Source organism: Drosophila albomicans, chromosome 2L (assembly GCF_009650485.2).
Source record: "Drosophila albomicans strain 15112-1751.03 chromosome 2L, ASM965048v2, whole genome shotgun sequence".
In the NCBI taxonomy this organism is placed as follows: domain Eukaryota; kingdom Metazoa; phylum Arthropoda; class Insecta; order Diptera; family Drosophilidae; genus Drosophila; species Drosophila albomicans.
This window is the reverse complement of record NC_047628.2, coordinates 22612099-22639279: the sequence shown is the minus strand read 5'-3', so window position 1 is coordinate 22639279 and position 27181 is coordinate 22612099. Positions and strand designations below refer to the sequence as shown.

At 40.3% G+C, this 27181-nt stretch overlaps 1 protein-coding gene across 3 annotated transcripts; it reads right to left on the bottom strand.

Annotated features, from left to right (window-relative positions):
- Positions 1 to 137: 137 nt before the first annotated feature.
- LOC117563316 (neuroligin-1) lies at positions 138 to 27181 on the bottom strand. 3 transcript variants are annotated; one of them, XM_034241575.2, is made up of 13 exons: positions 26413 to 27181; positions 9438 to 10488; positions 5900 to 6132; positions 4163 to 4564; positions 3909 to 4104; positions 3653 to 3754; positions 3398 to 3593; positions 2915 to 3103; positions 2686 to 2828; positions 2336 to 2625; positions 2122 to 2277; positions 1920 to 2063; positions 138 to 1859 (listed from the first exon to the last, which is right to left on the bottom strand). In XM_034241575.2, exons 2-13 carry the CDS (start codon positions 10181 to 10183, stop codon positions 859 to 861), a joined length of 3798 nt encoding a protein of 1265 aa, XP_034097466.1. In that variant the 5' UTR covers positions 10184 to 10488; positions 26413 to 27181; the 3' UTR covers positions 138 to 858. The 3 variants fall into 3 exon arrangements, with proteins under 3 accessions (XP_034097466.1, XP_034097467.1, XP_034097465.1); XM_034241576.2 differs by having other exon boundaries at positions 9438 to 10485; XM_034241574.2 differs by lacking the exon at positions 26413 to 27181 and adding an exon at positions 10976 to 11044.

The window sequence follows — 27181 nt, the reverse complement described above, 5'->3', positions numbered from 1 at the left end:
ATTTTACTTTAATCTTTGAAGTAACTCTTAATCCTGACTATTTGTCCTTTACTTCTAAAAACAAAAGACTCCTCACTATGCTATATTTAATATCAAGACTTTACCATAATGAAATAACAAACGATTGTTAGTTGATTTTTGCAATATCACCATCAAAATGCCGATAATAATACATACATTTATTTCGATTTTCGTTTTTGTCATTACATGTGTATTTCATACAAATAGATTCAATATTTTACAATACATTTACTCGTACATTATGTGTGTATTATATATTGGTTGTATGTACTTGTAGTTGTTATAAATATTTAAAAGCCAGTTACATACATACATAACTACTTGTCCTCCCACATTCGCTAATTATTATTATTATTACTTTTATTATTATCAAATACATAACAAGCAAAAACATGTAATAATCATAATAAAATACGTTCAGAATGCTTAACTAGATTGTGTCAAAATGAACATAAACTATACACACACACATATTCGACCAAAAAACAATTACAATCTAAGACAATCATAATAATAATAATAATTATATGTATGTACTATAATAGTTAATATGAGGCCTACATAGTCTGATTAGTTTTATGCACGCGACCCACGACTACAAGGAACATTTACATAATGTACAAACAGACGAAGATATAATATAGTATACAACAACATCTCTTTTAAAGTTCAAAATCTCAAACCAAGGCCCATTCTCACGAAGTAAATGGCTAACAGATACAGATGCAAGGCAGTCTCTAGGAATGGAAATAAGGAAAGCATAGGTTGAAGACAGTGTGGAGTTTTTGAACGAGTGGAAAGTCAATGTCAAAAGGAGCACTTGGAGTACTTGGAGGCTTAGACAGAGATCTCCTGAATATGTACACGTTTCTTGCCGCTGCCCGAGGCGCCACTGGAACTCGTTTGCCCCGCCTGCCGCAAGATGCCCATCTGCTGTTGTTGTTGTTGCTGCTGCTGGGCAGCTAGAAAGGAGCGTGGCGGCGGCGGAGGCTCGGGAATGTCATCGTCACGCATGATTTCAGAGTCACCGCTGGCCGCTGCCTTCACAGCCTCCTCGATGGCCTTGAAGGACATCTGATCCGATGATTGCACCGCATAATCGAACTGCAGCTGGGCACAACTGTTGTCCACGACAAACGAACCTCGTTTGCTGCCCGGCGCCGAGTGCCCAGCAGTGTTCTCTAACAACGTTGGCAACGTGGCATTGTAGCTGACCATCTCAATGGATTGCACGGCAGCTGCTGCCGGCGGCGGTCGTGTCTTGAGCAGATCCAGCGTGCTGGTGGAACACGGCTCCCAGCTGTCTATCATGAGCGTGGTTTGCGGCGGAGGTGGCGGCAATTCAACCAGCAGCTGCTCCTCCTTCAGTTGTTTGGTCTTCTCATCGTAGCAGCTGTACTCGCCGAAGACCATGCCCATGCCGCCCTTACTGTCCACGACGGCGCCACTCAACGTATACGCATCACTGACATCACCGCTGGGTCCAGCTTGATTCAGCTTCAGTATGCTGGAATTCTTGCTGGTCTCGCCCTCCTGCAGCTCCTCTTTGGTCTTGGCATCGCGAGCTCGCTTCTCGCGCTGATGATAGATGCCCGCAAAGATGAGCACATTGAGTATGAGCAAAAAGCAACCCACGGCGACGGTGGCTATCAGAGCGGTGGTGTAGCTCTGAAACTGTTTGCCACTGAGGCGACGCAGTAGCTCCAGATTGCCAATGATGCCGGTGGATGCCGTGGCCAGATCTTTGTGCGTCTCCTGATGTGTGTGACTGCGATTGTCTTTGGGCGCTTGTGTGGTGGTTAGCTCCGAGACGGACATGGCGCCATCGATGCCGCATTCTAGAATAGAATTCAAAAGATTGTGAATGGAAATTCGCTGCAGGAAATCTTTTCCTTTACCTGTTGTGGTGGCGCCTGCAGCTGCGGTGGCATTGAGCTGCTCCTGCTTTGTGGTGGGCGCTGGAGTTGTGGTTCTTGTGGTCTGTATGATCAGTATATTATCATCATCAGCGGGCTTCGTTTGCAGCTGCGGACGCACAACGCCTGGTAAGTAGAAATCTCAGCATTATAACTCGAAATTAATAAATAACATTATTTTTACCTTCATAGAGATCGCGATTGTTGAGATCATCCTGAAACTGATGATGTCGCATAGACTGATCATTGATGTTGAAATGTCGATGCAGCTGCGGTATAAGATTCAACCACATGGACAGTTTATGGCCACGATAATGGCTCTGAATGTTGGCCTTATTACCTGTCAAGCCAAGCCAGTTAAATGAGAGAAGCTTGATTAAATTAATCGGTGTACTTACCCAACTCAATATACAGCTGATTGACCACATCGTAGGCATCCCAGAAGGGCAGCTCGTCGCCATCATAGTTGCTCAAATCCTGCTCGCTGTTGCCCGGCTCGTTGTTGTTGCCATCGTTGCTGCGCAATCGTCGCCGGAAATACGAACGCTTCTCGTGCATCGCATTGCTGCGACGCTGATTGTAGATGACGGCCAGGTTCAAGGCCTCGCCGGAGAGTGAACGCTTGCGCTGCACATGCTGTGACTCCCTGGTGGGCAACGCTGCCATTGCCGTGGATTGATTCGGATTGCTGCAAGCGAAATGCAATTAATCTCCGCTTTCAAATGAGACTAGTTCATGGCGTACTTACCCCGTCTTGGCAAAGTTGGACAGATAGCGCAGCATGAGACGTCCGATTTGTCGCTCCTGCGTCGTATAGTTGTGCGGAAAGAGCGGCGATAGCGGCAATCCCAGCCAGAAGGGCACATCCTCACCGCGCACCGAACCCGTGCGCTAACGAAAACAAATGACAACGGGAGACAAGGTCAGGGATAAGAGTTCATTTTCATATTGAGTTGACCTTGTTGTGGCCCACCCACCTGTGGATATTCCTCCTCGGCAGTGCGATGCTTAAAGTGCATGAAATATGTTCGACCGCCGCGTAAACTGTGCATATAACCCAATTTGATTAACGGCGAAGCCGTGTGCCCATCGCTCAGGAATTGCAACGTTGCATCGCGCGAGCTTAGCGGATTTCTGATGGCCTTCTCCCAGTCCGTGTATTCATTCTGCAGTGGAGTTAAATGAATTTGTAAGTAGGTCATTTATATCTATTAAAGTTACAGGCAACAATTTCCTGAAACGAATTTCTATAGTATATATGTATATTGGGATTCTTTTCAGTTTTAAAACAGCTCATTGTTACATTTAAAAATTATTCTGGCTCTAACATAATATATGTAGATTCCTCAAAACTACTGTTAGCGAAATGGGTGACTCTAACTTTTAAGGTTAAAGAGATACAGAAGTTTAAACTAGCAGACCGACAGACAGACAGCGAGAATTTTGGAAAGCAAACTCACCTTAAGTACTGCGAATATTTCGTTCAGATGATAGTGGAAATTGTTGCGCACAAAAGTGCGCAGTATGCGATCCCTTCGCGTCTCATTGAAGCCAAACTCCAGATCCTGAGCACTTAAGTCCAAATAGGACTCTACAGATGTTAGACAGAAGATGAGATCACGTTTAGGAAAGTTGGCATATTCAATTCCTGAAGTGCTGTACATGAAATAATTCGAGTTAGTTGAGTGTTGTTTTATGTAAATTTGGTAACTTACCTAACTATAGCTGAACCCAGAGGCAACGCAGTGCTGGACATGGCCTCGGTGTTGGGCGATATCACAGTGCCGTCTACAAAGGGCGCAAAGCCAACTAGGAAGCTGTCGAGTGGAAAGAGAAGATCAGAATAATGAATTCAAGAACCTAAACAATATAAAACTGATGTGTTTCATTTTTGATCGTTATGAAATCTTTAAGACACAATCAGAATATAGTTACTTTTAATATTGGATAATATTTTACACTCAAACATACCGTGGATGATCGATCTTAACGGCCAGGAGTTCAGCGACGCTTTTGGTGCGCAGACAAGGCGCCAGATCATCGTATAGCATGTCACCATGGCAGCCAGTTTGCTCTGCAACGCGTCGCTTAACAAACAGCGGATTCTTCTGTATAGCCCAAGGCGAAAGAGCTGTGCCGCTGATGAGCACAGTGCGCTGCATGAGATCTGCAGAGAACAGTCATATTAAGCAGAAGATTGACAGGATAAGAAGTTTAGGACTCACCACTAGCAACAGGCGACACGGCTAGAATGTTGGCCAACACAGCGCCAGTGCCATAACCCAGTAAGGTGATGCTCTGAGGGTTGCCACCGAAGGCAGGCAGATTCTCCTTGAGCCAGTGAAGGCCGGCAACGAGATCCATGAGACCAAAGTTGCCCTGGGCGCTCTCCTTGCCGCCGGTCTTGAGGAAGCCAAAGATGCCCAAACGGAAATTGATTGTCACAACGATGACATTGCCATGACCGGCAAGTTCGGAGCCATCATATGGATTGCCCGAGTTCCAGTCGTACGATTCACCATGTATAAAGACCACTGTGGAGAGCATGTTGTCTGCATTGATGCTGCCCGAGCTGGAACTGGAACTCGAAGTTGAACTGGCGCTCTCGTTGTCCTGGCCATTTTCCCCTGCGGTTAGAGCATGTGAATGGATTTAATAAAGAGCTGCTGCTGCTCGGTTTGCATGTGAATAACATGCACATGCATGCACTTGGCTTCGAGGACCTGCTCCATATGCTGTCTGTGGTCAGCGAACCTGCCAATTCTGCAGCGCTTGCAGCAATTATTAAAACCAACTGCAATGCACTACGGAATTGAAAGTTTCGCCGCCTTTGGCCCCAATCCCTTTTCTCCCTTCGTCTGCTCCCCATCACCAAATTTCCTCGGTTTTATTTTTGCCCATTTTCCGGCAACTTTTAAAAGTATAAAAACCCAAAAAAAAAAAGAAAAAATAAAAACACAGAAAGAAAGAATTAAAAAATATTATTTCCCCTTTGGGTTTAGTTCGCACGCTCTTTCAACATCAATTAAACTCTCAATTGAATTAGTTTGGCGAAAAAGTTTTTGCTTTTCAAATTGATTTTAATTCTGATACACTCTAAATAAGTTTTGCCTTAAGAAACTGTTGCTCACTTCCACTATGGTCGTTGATTTGATACGCAATTGAAGTGGAAACTACATGGATTGCAATTGAAACTCATTTCGAGTGTTTACGCAGGAGTAAATAGATTTTTTTTGGCATATATAGAACTAGGATAAAATACTTGAATTAGTATAGTTGGAATTTGAAATTTGTTAAAAATAATTTGAAGAGTTTAACGACTAGGAATTAGTTGTATCTAGAAATTCAATAAAATTATTTAAGAATTAAATCACTTTTATTGATTAGAAAATAATCTAAGAATACTGAAGATTGACATTATTTCATAAATGATTCAGTTTTAATAGCACTTTTATATATATTTTGATATATGTATGTATGGTAATTGCTAGAGAAGATTGTTTCATAAGTTGAGTAAAGATGAGAAGCGGTTCATTTGGGTTAATTTGTCTGACAAATATTATAACATAAGACCTTTAACCTTTAACCTACTACGCTTTCAAAAGAAACAACACTTTAAAGTAACTCAAATTAAATAAATGATTTTATTTATGTAAAAGAAAGATTTTTCATGGATAGTAGCCTTGCATTTAATGCTTAATTTAGAAAGACCATTAATTTTTTAATTAAATCAACTACATAAGAACTTAAGCTGGCCATCTATAACATAATTTATTTGATGCATTTTGTTAAGCGAAACTTTTAAGCTCGCAGCTCGAGCATATTAATTCAAATTAGGTTTATGTCAGCTTGCGGCAGCTGGACACAATGGAATTTGAAATGAAATAAATAGACAAATTATAATCAATTCGAAATCACTTAGATGCAAATCAATTAGGAGTGCGTTAGGAGTTGTGACTTACGTCTTTGGCGCTGCAGCTGGTAGGGCACATAGATATTTAGATATAAGCAGTCTTCCGATTGGTTCTTCAGCAGCGGTAGCAGTCGTCGCAGCTGGGCGAGACGGGCGCGGGGCACCTCGAGGAGAGCCTCGGGTCCATTGGGCGGTATGGGCACATTCTGTGGGCAAACGGGCGAGAATCGATCCGCATTGCGGGCCGTTTTCCACGTCGATGGCGTTATGGGTGGCATAAATCTGCAAGTCAAACAGCAATCAGCGGGCATCACTATATGTAGTATATACTCCACACTCTTCACTATACTATATCTATGTCGATGTCGATGTGATGGTTATATGGGCGATAGTAATGTGTGGGCGTAATGGTAATGGCAGCAAACTATCGCGATTACTTCCGCAATTGAGCGTGGGTGGCAGGCAAATGGCAAATGGATGGTGGTAAAGGATTCCTGAGCTCTCTCAGCTATGTTATGTGGCTATCGTTAAGCAGCGCAACTAACTACTAAGCTCATCAATCAAAAAATGGCCAAACGTTTGATTAATTGCACATTTTATTGTTTTACGTTGAAAACCATCGATCAAAAAGTGGGAGAAGCCAACTGTGTGGACGTTACCAGGGCAGCAGTTTCAGCAGCTTCAATGTTGATTTTATGACACAATAATTGACACGAATTGTTTTTATTGTTTTCCCATTTTCGGGTTCGAATTCGTCTCCTCAAATGCTACACACACACACACATTTTGTGGCCGTAATGCAACAACAATTACCCCCTTAAATTGCCAGCTTTTACGTAACTTCCCTTCCCTCCGCAGTCCTTGGCTGTGAACCTATTTCCCATTTGTGTTCCCCCTCTTAAATCATTCCCGTGAGCACACAATGGATCAAAGCCAAATGGCTCTCAAGTGGAACGTACCATTTTGTAGGCTTCAACAAGCCGTAAATGTTTTTCATTACACTAAGTAAGACCCTGTTTTAGAATTTTTCCAAATGGGTATGCCCAAAAGCATTTTAAACTTTAACGTATTTTATTTTGTATATTTCATTTTTTGTTTTGTAGAAATAAAACATTGATTTATTTATTGTATTTTAGTGAAGAAAACTATTCTAAAATTTTCAGTGTTCCTCTCATCAGAACATTAATTTCATCATAAAAAATCCAGGTGAGTTCGCACTTCTATATAATATTAACTGATTATCTACTTTACTGTGTCTCAATTTTAGTGAGTTACGTATTTTTCAGCTCTTCTGCTTATATTTTAAATGATTTCATAAATTTGACTTCAAATTGTAAGGTTTTGGGTAGAAAGTTTCAAACATTTAAGCTAGAACATTCACATGAGTTAGGAGAACGACACTTTCTGTGTAATTATTGCAAGATTACCCACGCATCATATTTAATACTCGAGAGTGATTGCTGAGCTTAACATGTGGATGAAATACAGCTGTAACTGTTGGCTAAGCTCACGTGTAAGACAGACTCATAGATCACATCAGCCAAGACGTGCAATCGTCTTCAGCCATCTGGCTGTAGAACGGGTTTTGGGCTTTCGCTTTTTGAATTTTTGATTAGGAACTTTGGCGACAGACACAGATTTGACTAGACTCCCGATGATTAATTAGCTTTTGCATGCTATGCGTTAGAAGTAAATCGACAATTTGTCAAATATCACGTTTATTTAACCGCTTTCCGCACTTCTCTAGCTCTCGCTCTCGCTCTCACTCTCTCTCTCCCTCCGTCTCTGCACATCTCGCTGGATGTGAGCGATTGTCATTGGAGCATGAATAATTTGCAAATAGACTGCGGCAAAGGGGAGAATATTCACTTGGCATTTGATTAAGTTCTGGGCTGTTGCTCATTTGTGCGGCATCTGTTGCTGCTGCATAACAATGAGCCTGAGTCAATGTCAAGACAAGGCTAAGGCCAACTCATAAACGTGGCAACATTGACTCAGGAAGTAATTAAAGAACAATTTGCCAGCGGGTTGCAACAAAAGTGGGGGACTGGAAGTTCGAAGTACACGATAGAGTGAGTGCGAAAGGGAGAGGGAGAGGGAGAAGGTGATTCGAGTACTCGTTATAGCGTCTAATCAGTTCATTCAACACACAATTGTTGTGCATGTCTCAAGTGTGTTGAATCCTCACATTCGATGGAAACTGCTGAGAACATGTTCTCTCCTCTGCTCTTCTCATTCGCACAAGTGTCAAAGTGTGGCAAAAACTTTTGTAATATGCCGCAAACTTGCTTTAGATTTCTTGAGCATACTCCCCCGCCTTCACACAACGAAAAAGTTCACTCATCGAAGTTTCTGATGCATGGCATCAATGTATCTCGAGGACAAGCCAGAAAACTGAACAGAAACTCGGAACTGAGCATTCCATAACCATTGTTGGGAATTAGTTAAAGAACACGGATAAACTCATTACCGCATTCACCTCAGCAAACATTCTTTCTCTCTTTCTCTGAATATTGTCTAAATTGGCCGCCATTCTTTCTAATTAATGGTTCTAGATACAAATGTATCTGCCCATTTGCAATCGCGTTGCGATTGTTCTCTTGGCTTTATAATTGCGACAATGCTATTGAATTGAATTGGAAATTGTGTGTTTCTCTTTTATTTTTCGTTGCAATGCCTTGTTTGCATTTATTTTGGCTAATTTGTTGAGAGTTTTGGCGAAAAAAAGATCGTATGCATCAGTTTTTTTTCGTTGTATCAAATTCATGTGCATTGGTTTCCGTTTAGCGTTTAACAGATTTATTCTTTTACAATATTTGCTATTTAAATAAATGAGAAAATTGTTTCGAAATAACCAAATTTTAGAACGTAAATCGTCAGCTATTTTATTTAGCTCTATATAATATATATATATTTAAATTCAATAACATCATGCCATGTTAAACGTTATATTTTCATTGCCAGCACTATGCTTAACTATCCTTGAACTAATTAGTAAACTCTCCAGCTGGGGTAAACATTGTTATGCAGCATGTCTAATATTTATATAATCTGTAGTTCGTTTTTTAACAGCAAGAAATGCAATATTTATATAATCTGTAGTTTGTTAATAACAGCAGAGAGTTTCCGTTTCAATTAGAAGCAAAAACTAAATGCTGTTAACAACTAATTGTTAGGTAAACAGCAGAAGCTGTGGGCTTCATTAAAAAAGCTGAGAGTGTTACGAGAGTGGGAGAGAGGAGGAGGAGGAGGAGGAGGAGGAGAGAAAGAAAGCCCTTTGGCCCTTTGGCAGCCAAGGTCTTGCAACTTTAATCTGGCCAAACAAGGGCGAGGACAGGAAAAAAGGAGGTGGGAGGCGGTGGCGGCAACTTTGTGATCTGGCAGGAAAAGTCGTAAGCACGTTTAACACGACAAGAACACGAGTGTGCAAAAGTTGTTCCTGTGTTGTACTATATTTTATCAAAATAATTATGAAAATTGCTTTTACCAAAAGGGAGCGGAGCAAGAGAGTGAAGGGGGGAGAAAGTGTGGGTTAAAGTTACGCGCTTAATCTGAGGATAAAGCTGAAACTGAAGCTGAGGACTCACCTGAGACTGCCCACGGGCGGCGATGCATATGGTATGCCAAGGAATGCCTCGACCAGGGGCGTGGTGCGGACCACAATGCCGCGCAGCAAGCCATACTTGGTCTTGACGGTGCTGTTGCTCAATTTGGCGCCATGGAGGCACTCGCAGTCCGGCCATAGCGAGGATAGCAACAGCAGCAGCAGCAGCCACGTGGCGCCACGACACGAGCCAGATACTGTGGAGGACGACACCGATGAGGAGGTGGAGGTGGAGGCGGTGGCGCCCAGCGAGTGCCATAAATAGCGCTGCCCAGACGCTGATTGCTCCAGCTTCAGTCGTTGTTGTTCCACCAGCTGCTGTTGCTGCTGCTGCTGCTGTGGTTGATTGTGTGTTGGCATGGCCAAAATGTTTAGAAATCTCTTTAATGTTATCAGTCTTATAATGCAAATTCCTGGGCGAAGTTGCAGGCTGGCTAAGTACGATGCAGAGCTGCTGCTGCGACTCCTTTGGGTATGATTGCGGGTTTGGTTGTGGCTTTCGCTTTGGTTGTGGTTGTGGTTGTGGTTGTGCTTGTAGCTTGTCGTCATCATGGTGGCACAAATTGCGCGAATGTAGTTCATCAAGGCAGCGACAAGAATGTAACAATAAATACTTAGAAAACGCGATTGAATTAGCTTAGTTTCTTTTATGCTGCTGTAGCTGTTGCTGCTGCTGTTTGTTCCTCCTCCTCCTTCTCCTCTCATGCTCAACTTCATTCTAATCCTCATTCGGCTGCCACTTGCCGCTTTCCTTACTGTCAATTGGGTTTGAGTTTGTTTTTGGTTCTGGCTCTTCTTTGGGCTCTGACTTTGGCTATCGCTGTGGCTGTGGCTTTGATAGTTGCTCTGGCACTGCTTGATTTGATTTGCGGCAGATTCTTCATTTTGACCGCCGTTGTGCGCATGTTGAGCTTCTGTTTGAGTTGCAGCCGCACCGACACGCTCATACCCTTTCGCTTTGATTTCAAATATTCTACACTAAACACGCAGCTGCCTCCCGAATCCTTGTTGAGCCACTAGTCCTTCTGCTGCTGCTGCAAAAAATAAGAGAGGAACAAGTGCGAAAACCAAAATTAAATTAAAAATTTATTAGCTATTAAATGTGCTGTGGGTGTGAAGTGTGCTTTGTGTTTTACTCGCTTTTTTATACCCCCGAGAGAAGCAGGATATTATAACTTGGTGGTAACCATCGAAGCGATATAGTTTGGCTGTTTATACAACAAAAATCTCAGACACAATAAGAGCTTGTGGCATCAACTTTGTTTGACTTCAATTGTACAGACTGTGTTTAGATTGAGTATGATATGGAATTCAGATATATAATATATATATATCTAACTACAACGGATTTAAAATTTTGAGATAATTATTTTAAATTACATTTTTATACAAATAATTTAAAGAGAGGTTGAGAATTTCCTTAGCAACAATCAATTCTTTCGGCAACAACATTGCTTAACATTTTAAACTGGTATCCCGCAGTCGAGCACACTTCTTAGACTTCTCGAGCTGCTTCCTTACTTCTTGTTTCATGCAGCACTCAGTTGATGAGCTGCACGTCGTGCACACCTTTTCACTGGCCCGTTTGAATCTTAACTGTGCAACGCATCAGAGCGTGGCATCCTTAAATAGCTTTTGCTTTTGCCCCAGCCTGCCGCTAGCCACCAGCTTACCAGTTCGCAACTTGCCACTTGCCACTTGCATTCATCCGGGCGCCGGCGTGTGCCGTAACTTGCAACTGGTCTCAATTTATAGCTGACCCTCCCCTTTTGCGGCATGTGGCATCGCTTCTCATTCCGTTGACGTCTTGTGCACCTCTTCTCCCCTCTCTATGCGGGCGATTGCTTCTTTTGACCTGGCTTTTATGCGCCATTTTAAATGCGCATGCTGCAGCTTTGAAACGTTTTATTAAGCGTTGCATAGCAGCACATCTCTACTTGCCACTGCCACACACATTGCCACACGTTGCATTTGCTGGCTAACCAATGCAGCAAACCAAACGTCTTTGCTTTGGACTTTCCACGAAATCAATTTAGTTCAATGAATAAACGCAACAAAAACGATGCTCAAAATTTAAGTTTGTGTTCGATTCGATTTTCTATTTAGATTTCTGAGCACATTTCAGCCATTCTCACACAATGCTCACCGGAGAGATAACTTTAAACAGCGAGGTCATATATTTCAAGGCCCCAATGCAGGAATAAGAAATTTCTGACATTCATTTAGGATTTTTATACCCGCTACTCATAGGGCAGAAGGGTATTATAACTTTGCGCCGGCAGGAAATGTACGTAACAGGTAGAAGGAGGCATCTCCGACCCTATAAAGTATATATACAGACGTTCGTCTGTCCGTCCGTCCGTATGAAACACTGGATCTCAGAGACTATAAGCGATAGAGGAATAATTTTTTTTCGACAGCATTTGTTATGTTTGCACGCTGGTCAAGTTTGTTTAAAATTTTTGCCACGCCCACTTCAGCCCCCGAAAATTAACAAAAATCGAATAACAAGCGTAATTTTAAAGCTAAAGCTGCGAATTTTGGTGTGTACAATAATAAAAATAGTAGTTATGAAAATTTATTTGCGATCAGATAAAAATTATGTAAGTTATTAAAGAAATACTTTTGTGTGGGCAAAAACGCCTGCTTACTACGTGTCTTAGTTGCTTTGTCGGACAATCTGGTATTGTGGTACTATATCGATATACCAAATATACTTTTTGGTATATTTTTAATACCGCAATATTTTGAGTTTATTCAAAATGGGTAGCGGGTATCTCACAGCCGAGCACACTCGACTGTACCTTTCTTACTTGTTTGTTTTAAAATTCGTACAACCTACGAAAACTAAATAGGGGAAAATACTGAAAGAATATTTATATGCACATAAAATGTTCTAAGCTATAGAATGTATCTTTGTTTGCCACGTGTGCGAGCAGCGAAGCATGAATTGCATTCTTAAGCTTTATTGAAGAATAATGAAATTCAACTGACAAATGAAAGAACTCATGTCACCTCATTACAAGAACCGCAATGGAAATGTAATCGCAGTTAATGCAAAATGTATGAAGCACACGATAATATCCTTTGTGATTTGCGGTGCACTCCACTCACACATGGAAATTTCAACTGGACAGCTTATAACAAAAAGTATCAGCTAAAGTAAAGCAGAGAGAGAGAGAGAATGGAGAAAAATGGAAAAAAACAAAACATTGCAAATGATGTGAGCAGCTAAGCTGCTTGGGGCTCATTAACAATCCTCAAACACACACAAAAGTAGACGGAGACTGCGACGAAGAGGGGCTAAGAGGGGAGCAGGCAATGCCCCAGACACATGACGAGTGCTGTAATTTATCTTTCGGTCTAAGCAGACTCGTTTAAATCGTATATTTCTAAGGCTAAACAATTGACTGAAATGTAACGATTGTCGAGAGCCAAAACGACCGACAAACTCACACACACAAATACACAATCGAGATACAGACACAGTGAGAGTATTTTGTCTAAATTGCAGCTATAAAACTAAAGTTTAACTATATGAAACCCGGCAGCCATCGTCATCGCCCGGTTTATTTCCATGACCAGCACTTGCTTCAGCTTCAGCTCCAGCTTCAGTTTCAGCAGCTCCATTTCAATGTCCTTTTGCTGCTTGCTGTGCGTGTTGACATCCAAAACGTCCCAAATGTCGGCACGTTTTGAACTAAATATATATGTATGTATATATAAATTGTTTATTATGCTAGCTGCTGCCTCAGAAACAAAGCTTGATTAGTTGTTGACCATGTTTGAAACACGTTAAAGAGTACTTGAATAAATTGGGTAAAATTAACTGTAAAGTTAACAGATGCTTAGGTAAAAATAAAAGCTTTTTTTTATAAATTGATTCTTTAAAGAAATATTAATATTCATTGTTGTATTAGATATGTTACGAAATGTACAAGTTTTATTTCCCGATTGAAAATTAGAATATTTCTCTGGCGTGTCAAATGTCTAAAAGTTTCTGTTCAGCTTTCAAGTATCTCACAGTTAAAAGTTATATTTATTATACAACGCAGAGAAATTATTTAATATATTTTCATATCAGCAGCATCGATTCCCTCACGTATTAAACGTCTAAAAGTTGGTGTTCTGCTTTTAAGTTTTTCATTGTTAAAAGTTCCCAAAATCTGCGTTAACTTTTTCTATAATGTTTCATTAAATAAATAAACTGCAATAGTGCCAAAATTTCAGTTTTATTAAAAATGTTACAACCCTTTGCTGTGTCAGAAAAACATGGAAAATTATTTAATATATTTTCATATCGTCAGCATCGATTTCCTCACGTCTAAACGTCTAAAAGTTTATGTTCTGCCAACGAGTATCGAGTATCGCGCTGTCGAGCTCACTCGCGTGTAACGTGTTCACTTGTCGTTCTTTTTTATGTTTGTTACTTTGCTTCACTTGACTTACTTGCCAATCTGTTGTGAGTGCGCGTCATGGTTTCCATTCTGTTTAGGATTTGCAAATAAATTTCAACTTTTAAATTAACTAAAAGCTTAAAATGGCATTTCAGCTGCAGCATCACTTTGCTTTGCAGCTTCCAAATAGACACGCGAACTTCGCACAACGCCATCGTTACTACTGGCAACATTCTTTCCAAAAGGGGAAGTGGTTTGTTTGGTGGCTGGTGAAGGAACTAGTGGAGATTTCACTGGGTTTTTCCTGTACAAATTGAAGTAGATGGCTGCTGTGGATGGCAACGCATGTTTCCGGTATGATAAATATTTACATTTTTGCTTGGCAAATGTCTTTCATGCTATGCGTTTGCCAGATACCCCCTCCCCTACCCTTCTTATAGCACCTCTTCCTCTTCCTTCCTATGTTGCTGACAATCTCAGACGCATTTTCCAAGTCGGCTATGTATTTTTCCTATTCTTGCTTTTTTTTTTTTTTGCTTGTCTTTTCTGTTTTCTTTTTTTATAGCAAATCTGTAAAGACCGATAAAATTGCATATTTTTGCATGAAAAGCGGCAGTCAGATGAGTTGCCAGCCAGGACATAGACATTCATCCAGGCATCTCACACGTCCGACCATTTACAGGCCACGACAAGAAGGGTAAAGGAGGGAGCCTGTAAGTCTTCGAGATGGGGACGATGACTGCAAATCATGGCTGTGCAAACAGGAAATGCAACGTCCTCAGACTGTTGCAGTGCCAGCCAGCAGTTGCAACAAGATGAAGCGCCACAAAAGCGTGGCAAGAACTTGCACACACACACATACACATACAGATGGAGCACACACACACACACACACACACACACACAAAGCGCCCATCATCGAGCTGGAACTTTCTCGCATTAAAACTCGATATAAAAGTTGCAAGCACATTAAAAATTTGCTACATTTTACAATTGCAATCGCAGTTGGCATCCCGAAAATGTCCTCGTCGCGTGTCCTGATTGTCAGCATTTTCCTGCTTCCTACTGCCTTCTGCCTCGCATCTCCTCATTTTTCTCGCTGATTTTTCTTTTAATAAGCTTGCGTTGAAATTTTCAATGAATTCGCTGTGTCGTTCAAAAGACTTCAAACGGAAGCTCAACACATTCCCGACTACGCCGCAGCAATTGCTTGTTATTGAGCGCATTAAAAACAACAAACGTTGGAAGTGAAAAAGTCGATTCGACTTGTCAAGACCCTGTGTGTGTGTGCTCGACAATTAAATGCTGTCAGCAACATTTAATTAAAAAGTTCTTTAATTAAAATGGGGATATGGATGCAGTGAAGCATGATTGAAGCAATTTGCTATATGGACAATAAGAATTGTGTAGTTTCTGTGTATCAATCACAATGTTGTCAGAAAATATATAATATTTGCCTTCTATCAATTCTGTATTTGCAACAATTTTGCATTTTCAAACCTCTCATATTTTTCATTCCTTTATTGAGGTAGACAAAACTACAACTAAACTGTGTATTTATCTTTCATCAAGCGGCAGACGTTTCCTTTTACAACAGAAATCGTTGTAACATCTTCCACACGTCGTCCTTTGTTAATAGAAAAGCAAACATAAATATTTTAAATATTCCATCGTCAAGCAATCGAGGCAAAAAAACGATGGGTAAAAGCAGCTTATATAGTGCAACGAATACGACAACTTGCTGTCGATGTTGTGGTTGTTGTTGTTGGAGGAAAACTCTGTCTGTGAATAGTGAAAATCAGTGGAGAGGAAAGTACGCTTGAAACTTTTACAAAAAGTAATAAGTATGTGTTATGCGCATGTAAAATACAAAATGTACAACATACTAAACTATACTATACTATATATGCTATATATATGTATATATGGTGCCAGAGTTTAAGTACATATATTACACAGAGCGTAACTTTTGCGACAAAGAAACGAAAGTTGGGCAAACATTTACAAACTGCGCCAAAACTGTAGAAAAAACTTTACAGTTTCTATTTATTTTTTTTACTATGAATTTAAACTGTGCAAAGGGCAAGGACAGAAAAAGGACAAAAAACGGGTAGATGAATCAGTTAAATATGTTTTTAATTATTGCGTTGAGTTTAACATGCATATTTATTTTTGTTTGAAATTTCTAATTGAAAACTGCTGCACTAAGTATGCATTATTTCTAGAATATTCCGAGTGTAATTCACGGAAATAAAGTTGAGGAGGATTTTCATTATTTGCCTTCCAAGTATTTCATGCTTAGCATAAATTTAGTTCTATTCTTAGTTCACGCTCATTTCGCAGAAATCTACATTTTAGATGGTAAGAGATTTTTGCCCTCAGCCTATATTTAAATATGCTTCTCATTAACGCACCATTTTGTTGGCCCAAACAAGAGGTAATTCTATCCGTTCGCTTTATTATTTAATTAAAACTTGCGCTCCCTTCGCAGCTGCCTTCTGTTTTTTATTTATTTTGTTTTTTTGTTGTTTGCTACTCAAATTCGTATGCCAACTTTGCCTTTTTTTCGCAGATTGTGTGTGTGTGTGAGGGTTTGATTGACATTGTCAGTGAAAGCAGAAGAGAAGGAAGGAAAGGCACAACTTGAAGCATCCTTTTCGGGTCTGTTCTCCCTTCGCTTTTGATGTTATTTTTTGCTTCCATCCTTCGGGTGTCAATTCAACATCAATAAACTCAACTAAACTGAACGGAGGAGAACACAACAGAACAGAACGAAACGTAACGGAACGGAACTCAATTGAAGTGAAGGTAGATGGAAATTGAGGCTGCCTTAACATTGATTAAAAGTAAACTCTTTTCATATTTCACAGTGTTATTGGTATACCTCAGAGATCCATTAGCTGCCACATAATAATAATTCATTCGGCAATTGCCGTATGTGAGCTCAGGTTCTGCATAAGATGTCGCCAGGGAGTTGACAAATTGCATGACCAATCCAATATAAAGCCTATTAAAAAGCAATTTCCCTTCTTTTCTCTGTGTGAGTCTTTCTCTCTCTCTCTCTCTCGATGTGTGTGTGGATGAGCACAAGACCTGTTCAATATGTTTGGGGGCAACTTGTTTTCGATTTCCGCTTGCAACATAAAGCATACGAGTATTTTCTGGCATTTTTCGAGCAAGAACCGAGAGCGAGATCGAGAGCGAGAGGAAGTGGAAAAAGTGGAAGGAAAACCGCAGCCAAAAGTTATGTGACATTGGACCATAAATCCAATTGTCAACTCTGCACAACTTTCTCATAACAAATAACGTTTTATTTTTCTAATTACTAACACAATGCCCTTAATAATATCCTGGCATGGCAAATAGAAATAGTAAACAGTAAACACAGTAAGCCAAACAAAAATCCCAAAAAACTTTTTCCAGCGTAACAATATGTGCCAAAAACATTGCGTATACGTACGGTTGGCTCTGCGCACATGTGTGTGTTCGTGTGCTTGTTTGATTTAAAATGCTTTATTGACAAAATGTGCTAGAGAAAAAGCTGAATGCGTGTATAAGGGTACAAAAAATTGCATTTCCGAATGTAATTCGCCAACTCGACGAATCTTGAAAAATGGCACAACGAGCAGCAGGGTTAGTAAAGCGAAAAGCAATTGAGCATGCTCAACAATCAGATGCGCTGTAAGGAGTATTGAAAGTGTGTTAAATCTAACAGACAATAATACAATTTCGAGTTGTACAGCAGCATGTTATAACGAGTTTGCATATATATATGTAGATAACCGAGGTTTGTGTGTGTGGGTTCAAAAAGTGCAGAGTTTTCAAGGTAAAGTTGCGTTGGGCTGGGTTGGAAAAGGTCGAGCAGAAGCATTAAGTAGACAGATGGACTCCACGTGGATTAACGCACGGACGGGACCTTCAAGCGGTAGACAAGGAAATTAACACGACGTCAAGCAGTCCAAGGTAGGTTTAAGGTCGGAAAGACAGACAGAAGGTCGCTGTGAGTATAAATGGTAAACAGACAGACAGATAGCCGGATTTGGATTTGGAGTAGGGTTTTAACAAGGGCAAAGGTCGTACGTAATGCTTATCGGGCATTATATCTCTTTCTCTCTGTATAGTCCTTACAGGGTATGCAAGCATCTAAAGTATATACATAGAAATTGCACAAAAATAAAGTTGCAAACACAAAAAAAATATATATACCATAAGAAGAAAGAAAAATGAGAGCAACGTAAAGGCGCTGTCTCATTCGGTTGTGGATTCAAGCAGGCATGTAACCTCGTTTATTTTTTGCACAGCATAATGAAAGGGGAAAGTTCTGCAATTTCACCGCCCCATGGTTCCGCTTCCAAATGCCATCCAAAACACGCTCACACTCACACACACTCGCACTCAGTCAAACGCACACACAAACGCTCAAGTGTGTGTGTTAGGTGCACTAAATGGCATTTGAAATGTTTTGTAGTTCTACTTTGGTGACTGTTGACTGTGCCCGGGTGACGCTGGTTTCGCCTTTTGCCATTTAGAACAGAGGGCTCTATCTCTCACTCTTTCGTTTTCAATCGCACTCTCTCGCTTCCACTCTTAAGCGAACAAAGCAGCTCTGACAGCAGTCAGCAGAGAGGAACAGACGGACGATACAGGAGTCATTCTTTTCTGCAGTCAGGCAAATAGAGAAACCCACACACACACATTTACACACACTTACACTCTGGCATAACAAATCATTTTAACACACTCACGCTCACACACACACACACTTACGGCTACGCTGAGAAAAGGTCAAATGTGAATTATAATTAAAAAACAAAATGAAAACGTAATTCCTTTGGCTGGCAAATTGAAATTGCTGGCCTTTGCCAGGCAGCTTGTTGAACCCCTAACTCTGCCTTTTACTCACTTCATCTCCCTCTCCCTCTCGCTCCCACTCTATTCTCCTTTCTCTCTCTACTTGCTAAACCCTTGAAGCCATAGTTTTTAAATAGCCTCAAATAATTTTGCAACATATTTTTGCTTCTCCTTTTTTTTAGCATGAAAGTTTGTTTTTAATTAGAGAATTAATAGATCGCTGATTCTGAAGCACGTTTAATATAGCACTTAAGCACAGCACTTGCTCTCAACCGCAAAATGACTCAGTTTGGAACTAGTTTCGTGTGCTGTGCTTGAACCAGATCGCAAGCGGAGTGAAATGGGAACTTCAATGAGTACTTTTTCTAAGCAAGTTAAGCAGACGCCAGTTTCACAGCTTTTTGTTGAGATGAAATTAGTTTTCAATGGTTTAAACACAACAAATGAGAAGCAGCCAAAAGGCTTTAAGCTATGCCTCGGGACTAAATAAATATTTAATGAAAACTGTTATCGGACAATTTAGTTGTCAATTTAAGACTCCAAACTATTTAGAGTTGAGCTGCATTTGGTTAGAATTTCAGTGAGTTTCTTTAATCAATTCATTTATATGTTCTACTTTTAGTTATTTCTCAATTTAAAATTCTTACTTTAAAAGCCTTTCTAAACTGTTTAGAGTAAAGCTTGATTTAGCCAGAGTTTCAAGCAATTTCCTATCTCAATTTTATCTTAAGCTAAATTCTGATGATTTATTTAGTGCAGTAAATTAACAATATAATATAATAATACAATATATATCATATAACATTTTATTTCTCAATCGTATAGTGATTATATAAGCTTTCTGTGCACCCTCTAAAGTTATTGAAATCCTGCAAATACAACTGCATTTCCCATTAATTCATCAGCTTATAGAGCAAGGACATGTCTGTACTTGTTCTTGTATATAGTATACGGAAATTGGTGTCCTGTGATGAGATATTTGGCTAGTTTTGGACTTTCCCGAGTGCTTAATAAATTGCTGAGCTGTAAGCTAAATGCTCATTAAATTGTCGCTCTGGTTAATGTGTAAATATCTGCACGTATTATGGCCAACGACTTTTCAAATCTCTATTGTGAAATTAAATATGGTGTGTGTGTGTTTGTGTGTGTGTGGGAGTAACAATATATGTAAATACACACAGATATATGTGTGTGGGTGTGTTTGTGTTAAATGAATGTATGGTCTGCTCACAGCTCTAATTAGAGCCAAGGGACTGTTGCGGCTAATGGCTTCATCTTTGGGTTAAGTAAATGCAAATGAGGCAACAAAATGGGAGGCAAGCATGAATGGGCGAGAAGCAAGTGACAACAGCTGATTTACAGAGACCCCCCATAATAATGATGCACGAAACAATGCTCGTAGGAGGATTAACATGTAGATGAAGATGAAGACATACGATGGAGATGAGGAATGTGAAATGAAGGAGAGAGCGAGAGAGAGAGAGAGTGAAGCTGACCCAAAGTTGACCAACTCACGCAAGCATAAATTATTTATGACTGCGGCAAAGGCAAACACAAACACGCGTGCAAACATTGTTAGTAACCGTGGGGCGTATGCTCAAGCATTGCGTATACGCAACGTTGTACTTGCATATGAGTAAGTACCACAATGATATCGCGTGGCAAAGTGTTTGTTTGTTTGCCTGTGCTTTGTTTGTTGTCAAGCAGCGCCGAGAGGCGAACTCTCCTCTCTCTCTCTACTGCTTACTCCAACTACCATAGTGCAAATAGCATAGTTTATATACATATGTATGTACCATACTCTACTATATAGTATATTGTACACGTTCGAAGCCGTCGAACGGCTGTCGTATTTGCTATGTACTTAGTATAATTAAATGGGCTTAATGCAAATGGGCGACGTTAGTTTTAGCCTCGGTTGCTCATGTTTGCGACCAACACACACTAACACACACGGAGAGTTTATATTCATCATCCGGCTGGCTTGGCAGCTCACAACAGATGCGCAACACCAGCAGGATACGGCGGATAAGGATGCGGATACGGAGACGGACACGGACACGAACATTGCGAAATGGAAACATACTCGTACATGAATATGGACATGCTCTCAACTCTCGGTTGCGGGATTTTCGCATTTTCTGAGTGGATTTTATATGCGGAAATGTGAGATCGTTTGTAATTTAATGAATATGTAAATTAAAGCATGCACTTAATACATGTTGTCTCTCATTCTGTGTGTGTGTGTGCTCAATACATGTACAAAGTATTGTAAATATATCCAGTCGTAAATTTATTGCTGCCTTGAAGCACAAAAGTTTCAATCGGTGCCAATGGAATTAATCGCACAGACAAAACACACTTTGCCATACACATGCACATTGATGTACACATATACTTATGCATATGTATGTAACTGGGTGTGTGTGTCAAGCACATCCTTCTACTGCTGTTGCTGCCATATAGAGAGATAACACTAGAACAACAGTTTGCCTTTGTGCTCCCCTCCTATGTACTTCATGCAATCAACAAGAAAAAAAAAAAACGAAAATGAAAATGAAGAAGAAAAACGAAAACACAAAACACTAGCGCAGCACAAAGAGAGAAAAACAAAAGCTAAAAGCGAAGCATTTCCATCTTAAGCACAATTCGATTCAAGCTCACTCTGACTGAGGCAATTCAGTTGGAAAACTTGTGCACGTTTTCCTTGTGTTTTGACAGCAAACCATTTGAGATTTCATGCACACAAAAATCTACTCTAGATTCGGTATGGGAATGTGAAACTATGGAGAACTTCTCAGGCAGCGTGTCAATTGGAAAAATGAAAAATTAATGGACTAAGTATGCACATTGCGAGTTGAGTGGCACACAGATAAGAACAGTTTAGATAGACTGACAAGAAATGTGTCTGCAATTTGTTGATGAAGGATTTTAATTTCATACAATTATTACTACAATTTAACTCATGTCTTTTTCTGTATGAGTTTCATAAAAGTATTTAAATATATATGTTGTTTATTGAAGGACTTGAATTTCATACAATTATTACTGAAATTTAACTCATGTATTTTTCTGTATGAGTTTCATAGAAGTATTTAATTATATATGTCGTTTATTTCTATAAATGTACAATTTATATTATATATTTCTTCGTTGGTATTGTTTATTTTATTATTCTATAAACGTGCATTTTATGCACAAACATTTTAGTTAGCTTAAATATTAATACCTATTTTTAAAATTGATTAATAGTTGCCATAGCAACATTTGGGGGCTTTTGGTAATTTATTTGTGTTGGCATCAAACTTAATCCTTTCAAAGCATTCATAAATTCGGCATCTGAATTATTCACACAATTTATGCAATTTGCATAAAGTTTTTTGGAAAAACAATTTGAGCAAGGCCAAAAGTTGTGCACTTTGTGCGATCTCAAATGCTTATTTTCATTTTCCTTTACGAGCATTCGAAAAGCTTAGTGCATTATGTGTGTGTGAATTAAATTATTTAAAATTTCGATTTGCATATTCATGTAATGGCATAAAGCGAGGGAGTGAGGGAGAGAGGGAGTGTGAGTGGGTGTAGTCCTACGTAAATGTTTACAATGCTCGACAGCTGGAAATTGGAAAAAGCCAGAACAACACGAAAAGGCCAATTCATTACGCCAAGCCAAGATAATTAACATGTAATCAGTGTTGTAACGACTTTGACGAAGCCAATTTTCAATTTGAATTCGAGAACGAAAACGAAAATGAAAACGCGAGCGAGATCGAGAGTGTCAATTTAATTTGCCGAGATGAATCCTTCTGGAATTTTAAAAGCAATAATTGCGTAATACAATAAAAAACAATAAAGTTGAGGCGACTCTGTAAACTGAACTCGAAGTGAACTGCATAAATCAAGCAAAGTCCGTCTGCCCAACTTCCCTCTCTCTGTCTCTCTCTCTTGATGGCGTCTCTGTCCGCTCGATCCGCTCGTGCGTGCTGCCAGGCGTGGTAAATGGCATATCAATGCGTGATTACGTATACGCCGCATGGTTCCGACAACAAATTGGGGAACAATTGGGGAGCGGAGGGGGAGAGAGGTTCGCTTCATTATGCCGAATGCCTACGTGCACTACTTATTTATCAAGTGATGGCGCCTTTATTTATGCCCTCTCTTTCGAGTATCAGCATCATCATCATCATCATCATGATTGCCGGCGTCGTCTGTGCGGGACAACCAGGCGTATACGTAACACGCGTATATGTACACACTCGAATATATAAATGTACAATATATAAACTACCAGAAGTAAGCGACTGCATATGAGTGTGTGCGTGGCACTGTTGATAATGAGAAAGAACGCCTGTCTTCTGTCTCCTGCTGCTGCTGCTCCTGCTGCTCTGATGATGTTTACGTTTGAATAATTTATGACACAATAAAAAAAAAGAGGAGCGAAAAAAAATAAACATATAACACGCGAGTCAGCCAACATTGCAATGATGCCGCAAGGTGCAAAAGTCCATAGTCCTGGCTATGGAAATGCTATTTAGATACATCCTGCTTTTGCGTTTGCTACGTGAACACACGCAGCAGGCGTCATCCTCGTCGTCGTCGTCTGGAGTCAAGAGTCCTTTTTATTCATTTCGAAAATAAAGGCAGCAGCAGCAGCAACAGCAAAAAAAAAAGCAAAAGCAAAAATGATAATTGGCTACACGTCGACGAGACGAGGCAAAAATGACTGTCAAAAGGGATTCCGAGCTTAGGCCGAGCCAGTTTCCACAGTTTGCCACAGTTGCCAGGAAGTGAGCTCTCCATCTATCTATCTCGCTCTAGCTGGGAGTGGGAGTGGGAGGGGGAGGGGCTGCAGGATGTGTGGGCGTGTGGAACGCTTTTTGTTGTGTGTCGGTCAGAGAAATCAGAAACAGTCGAGCGAGCAGTCGCGAACGGAAACTGTAGCTGAAAGTTGAATGGCATTGCGGCAAAGTGCAGAAAAAAAGGGAATATAAATTGCCTCTTAAATATGGAATAAGTGCGGAAAAGTCGACAACAAGCAGCAGCAGCACAACAAACATGCACATAGATAAACTATATAGCTTTTGGCCAAGATAAACACAGACAAACCATCTCGCACACACACACACACAGAGATAAACACTTGGAGAGAGTTCAACTGACAAATAACTAAGATGTATCCGTTCGAACAAAAAGCCAAATAACGACTATGGACCAAGGGGCGGAGAGCGACTAAGATAAAGTGGGCGGTTAGCAGCTTGTGGGCGTGAACATCGCCCCACCTTTGATTCGTTTTTGTGCCCATTTGTTTAGCATGTTTCTCTTTCATTGAAAGAAAACACACACACAGGAGCCTTTTGGCTCGTCATTTATTTAAGCTTATCCAGAGAAAAAGCCGATTCAAATTTTTGTGAGCATTAAAGCCGCAGCCACATCAAGCAAATAATTGCGGTGGTCGAGGAAAGGCAGAGCACATCAAAAGGCTACCGTTCCGATTTATGTTGGTCAATCAACAAAATGATTATTCAGTGTTGCAAGTGGCGGCAATAATATTTCAAGTATTTTACATATTCAGAGTAATCAATTCGATTTGATAAATCGAATGCTATTCAAATAAAGTCTTAAAATATGCCATAAATTAAGCTTGGCCAAAAAAAAAACGGAGAGAAAAAACAAATTGATTCACTCTTGAATGAATTTGCTGCTCTGCTGTTATTTCCATATTATATTTTTGGTACGTTCAGCTGTTGCAAAACTTGATTAAAAATATGCATTTTATATTCTCACTTTTGTTGTTACCAAATATTGTATACAAAAAGAGAAATCATCTCTGACTGCGTAATTGATGAATGAAGTTCTCCAAGTGGTTTTTCAAATACAAATACAAATACAAATACATTGAATATTGAATAGTATACAATTTAAACGTTTTTCATGTTGGATTTGTAGCGAATTAACATCCTTTTTTTGTTGTTGTTGTATTGAGTTGTCTTACATAAGGATGCCCACAAAAGTATGCTATGGAAATTTGCATGTTCGCGTCGTTTGCTTGCGGCCATCTCCTCAAGTTGTTTCAGCTTTATCTATGCGTCAGATTGCAAACATCGAAATGGAAATAAAAAACTCTTAAGTTTACGAGTTGTCTTGTCTGGGTTTCAGAAGCAAAACGACATACATATTTCTATGCAAATTTCAATTGTTTTTCGCTGCGAAATAACGAGAAATATTAAGCCAAGCGAGAATTTTTGCCTTCTTTTGTCAAGCTCTAAAATTGCAGCAATGCCAAAAATGTTATTGTACGATCCTATACTATATGTTCTTATGATTACTTCCTTATCACACATAATACATAATATTTTGCATGTGTTGGCTGTGAGCGATATTTAGTGTATCGCGATGTAATTGGACAACATCCAATATACGGCTTTTGGCTATTTGGCTTAGCGTTGATTGCCATGCAGGAAAATAAAGAGAGAGGGAAAGCGAGAGAGAGAGAGAGACAAAGGCGGTGTGCTACAAAGAGATACCTTAGCCAAGGAGCAAGGAGCAAGGAGCAGGAGTAGAAGCAGCAATTTGCACGTCAAGTTGAAAAATGTTGTTACAAACACAAAGACAAACTCATTCAAGATTTGTGTACTGTTCGCGTATGTGTGTGTGTGTGTTCTTCTGTTGCCCCCCACGACTCGACTCGACTTTTGACATGGCTGGCAAACAAAAGTTGCCGCTGGCAAAGACACAAACACACACACATTCAACAACAGCGGCAGAGACACACGTTGTGAAACTTGTCGCTGGCATTTCCATGGCCTTGCTATCCATTTTTAGGTGGCGTTGAGCGCGCTCCAAAGCAAAAATTTCAATTAAGACTTTTACTCTGAATTCATTTTTGTTATTTTCTTCTCGCTGCCCGCCATTTTGTTTGTTTTTTTCTCTCTCTGCTGCTGCTGTGGCTATTGTGTTTGTTGTTGCTTTGTGTCGCCCATTCTAGCGTGTGAGTGTGTGTGCTATAAGCGAGGGGAAAACACTTTTGTTTGCCTCGACCGGATGCAATTTTAATCTGTCGGAATGCGGCGTGCGAGCGAGACAGCAATTGAGCGTAGCTAGCTTGAAATATTGACTGGGACAAACCACTAACTAACAAACACACCAGCACACAAATACAACGACAAATACAAATACATTTACAGCTAAGCAGCGAGAGCAAAAACAAAAAAAAAGAAGAACAAGAACAAGAGGCTGCCGCACATAATATTTTAGTTTTTGACCCAAAAATGTCAGTGGGACATGAGTTATCACCGTTGCCCTCAGCGAACGTCGCCGCTGACATCAACGTAATTGTTGTTGTGGTTGTTTTAGGCCTGCATTTTGCTCTTTCACTTGTTTGCCAGTGTGTGTGTGTGTGTGTGTGTGTGCTGCCAAGAACAACAACAGCAACAACGATAACTGTCGTATGGAAGATGGAGAGTCTGTCGTCGTCTTCGTGCGTGGCTCGCGAATACGCACGACACCCACGCAACCCACACGAAGTTGTAGCTCAAGGCGCTGCCATCGCTGACGCTGTCGTTGACGCTGAAGCTGACGCCGTCGCCGCCTCTTGAGTCGTTGTCACTTTTCAAGCAAACGAAGGCAACAAAAAAAAAAAAAAAATAAGAATCTGTTTCGGGGCGTTTTTCTTGGCCCCAGCTGCCTTCTTTACATGTCTTATTTTACGCTCACCTTTCGAGCTTGTTCTTGTTGTGACGCTGACGCCGACGCTGATGTTGCTGCTGCTTCTGCTTGTGCTGCCGCTGCCTCCCGCTTCGCCACGTCGAGCAAAGCTGCTTAATCGTCTTTGTCCTTTTTAACTTTTGCGCCGCCAATGTTGCTGAGCTTGGCTCTTTTTCTGTGGTTTTTTCCACTCTAGTTTAGTTGGCCACACTGCTTGGCGTGCTTGATGCTTTTTTCTAGGCGCGTGTGTATATTGAAATTATTTGCATTAGTATTAAGTAGTTACACACGCACATGCACACATACACAGACTCGCACACGCACACACTCTAGCGAATAGAAGAAGTAGAAGTGATTTTCTTATTCACTTTTGCTTTCGGTTACTTTAGAGGAACGCGACGTAGTATTCAACAAATTGTTCGCGGTCTTGACTCTTCACACCTTCTCACACTTTGTTCATGGGATGCTTCGTTCTTCTTTTTGTTATATTTAGTTTCTAGTTACTAGATAATTGAGCCGCTTGCCACGTTTTTGCTTAGCAGTTAATTTATTTTTTTGTTTTTGTTTTTCTTTATTATTTGAAGCTCACTCACACGTTGTTGTGACACGTTGTTTTGTGGCAAATGTAATTGTTGCAAAAGTTACCACAGCCATAAAAATGTTAAATGCTGCGCCTTTTGGCTGCTTTTGTGTGCCGTTATTTTATGGCTTTTTCTTTCTGATTTTATCCGTGCGCCGTGTCCGTCTGCGTGCGCGTTCGCTCTGGATCTGATGCCAC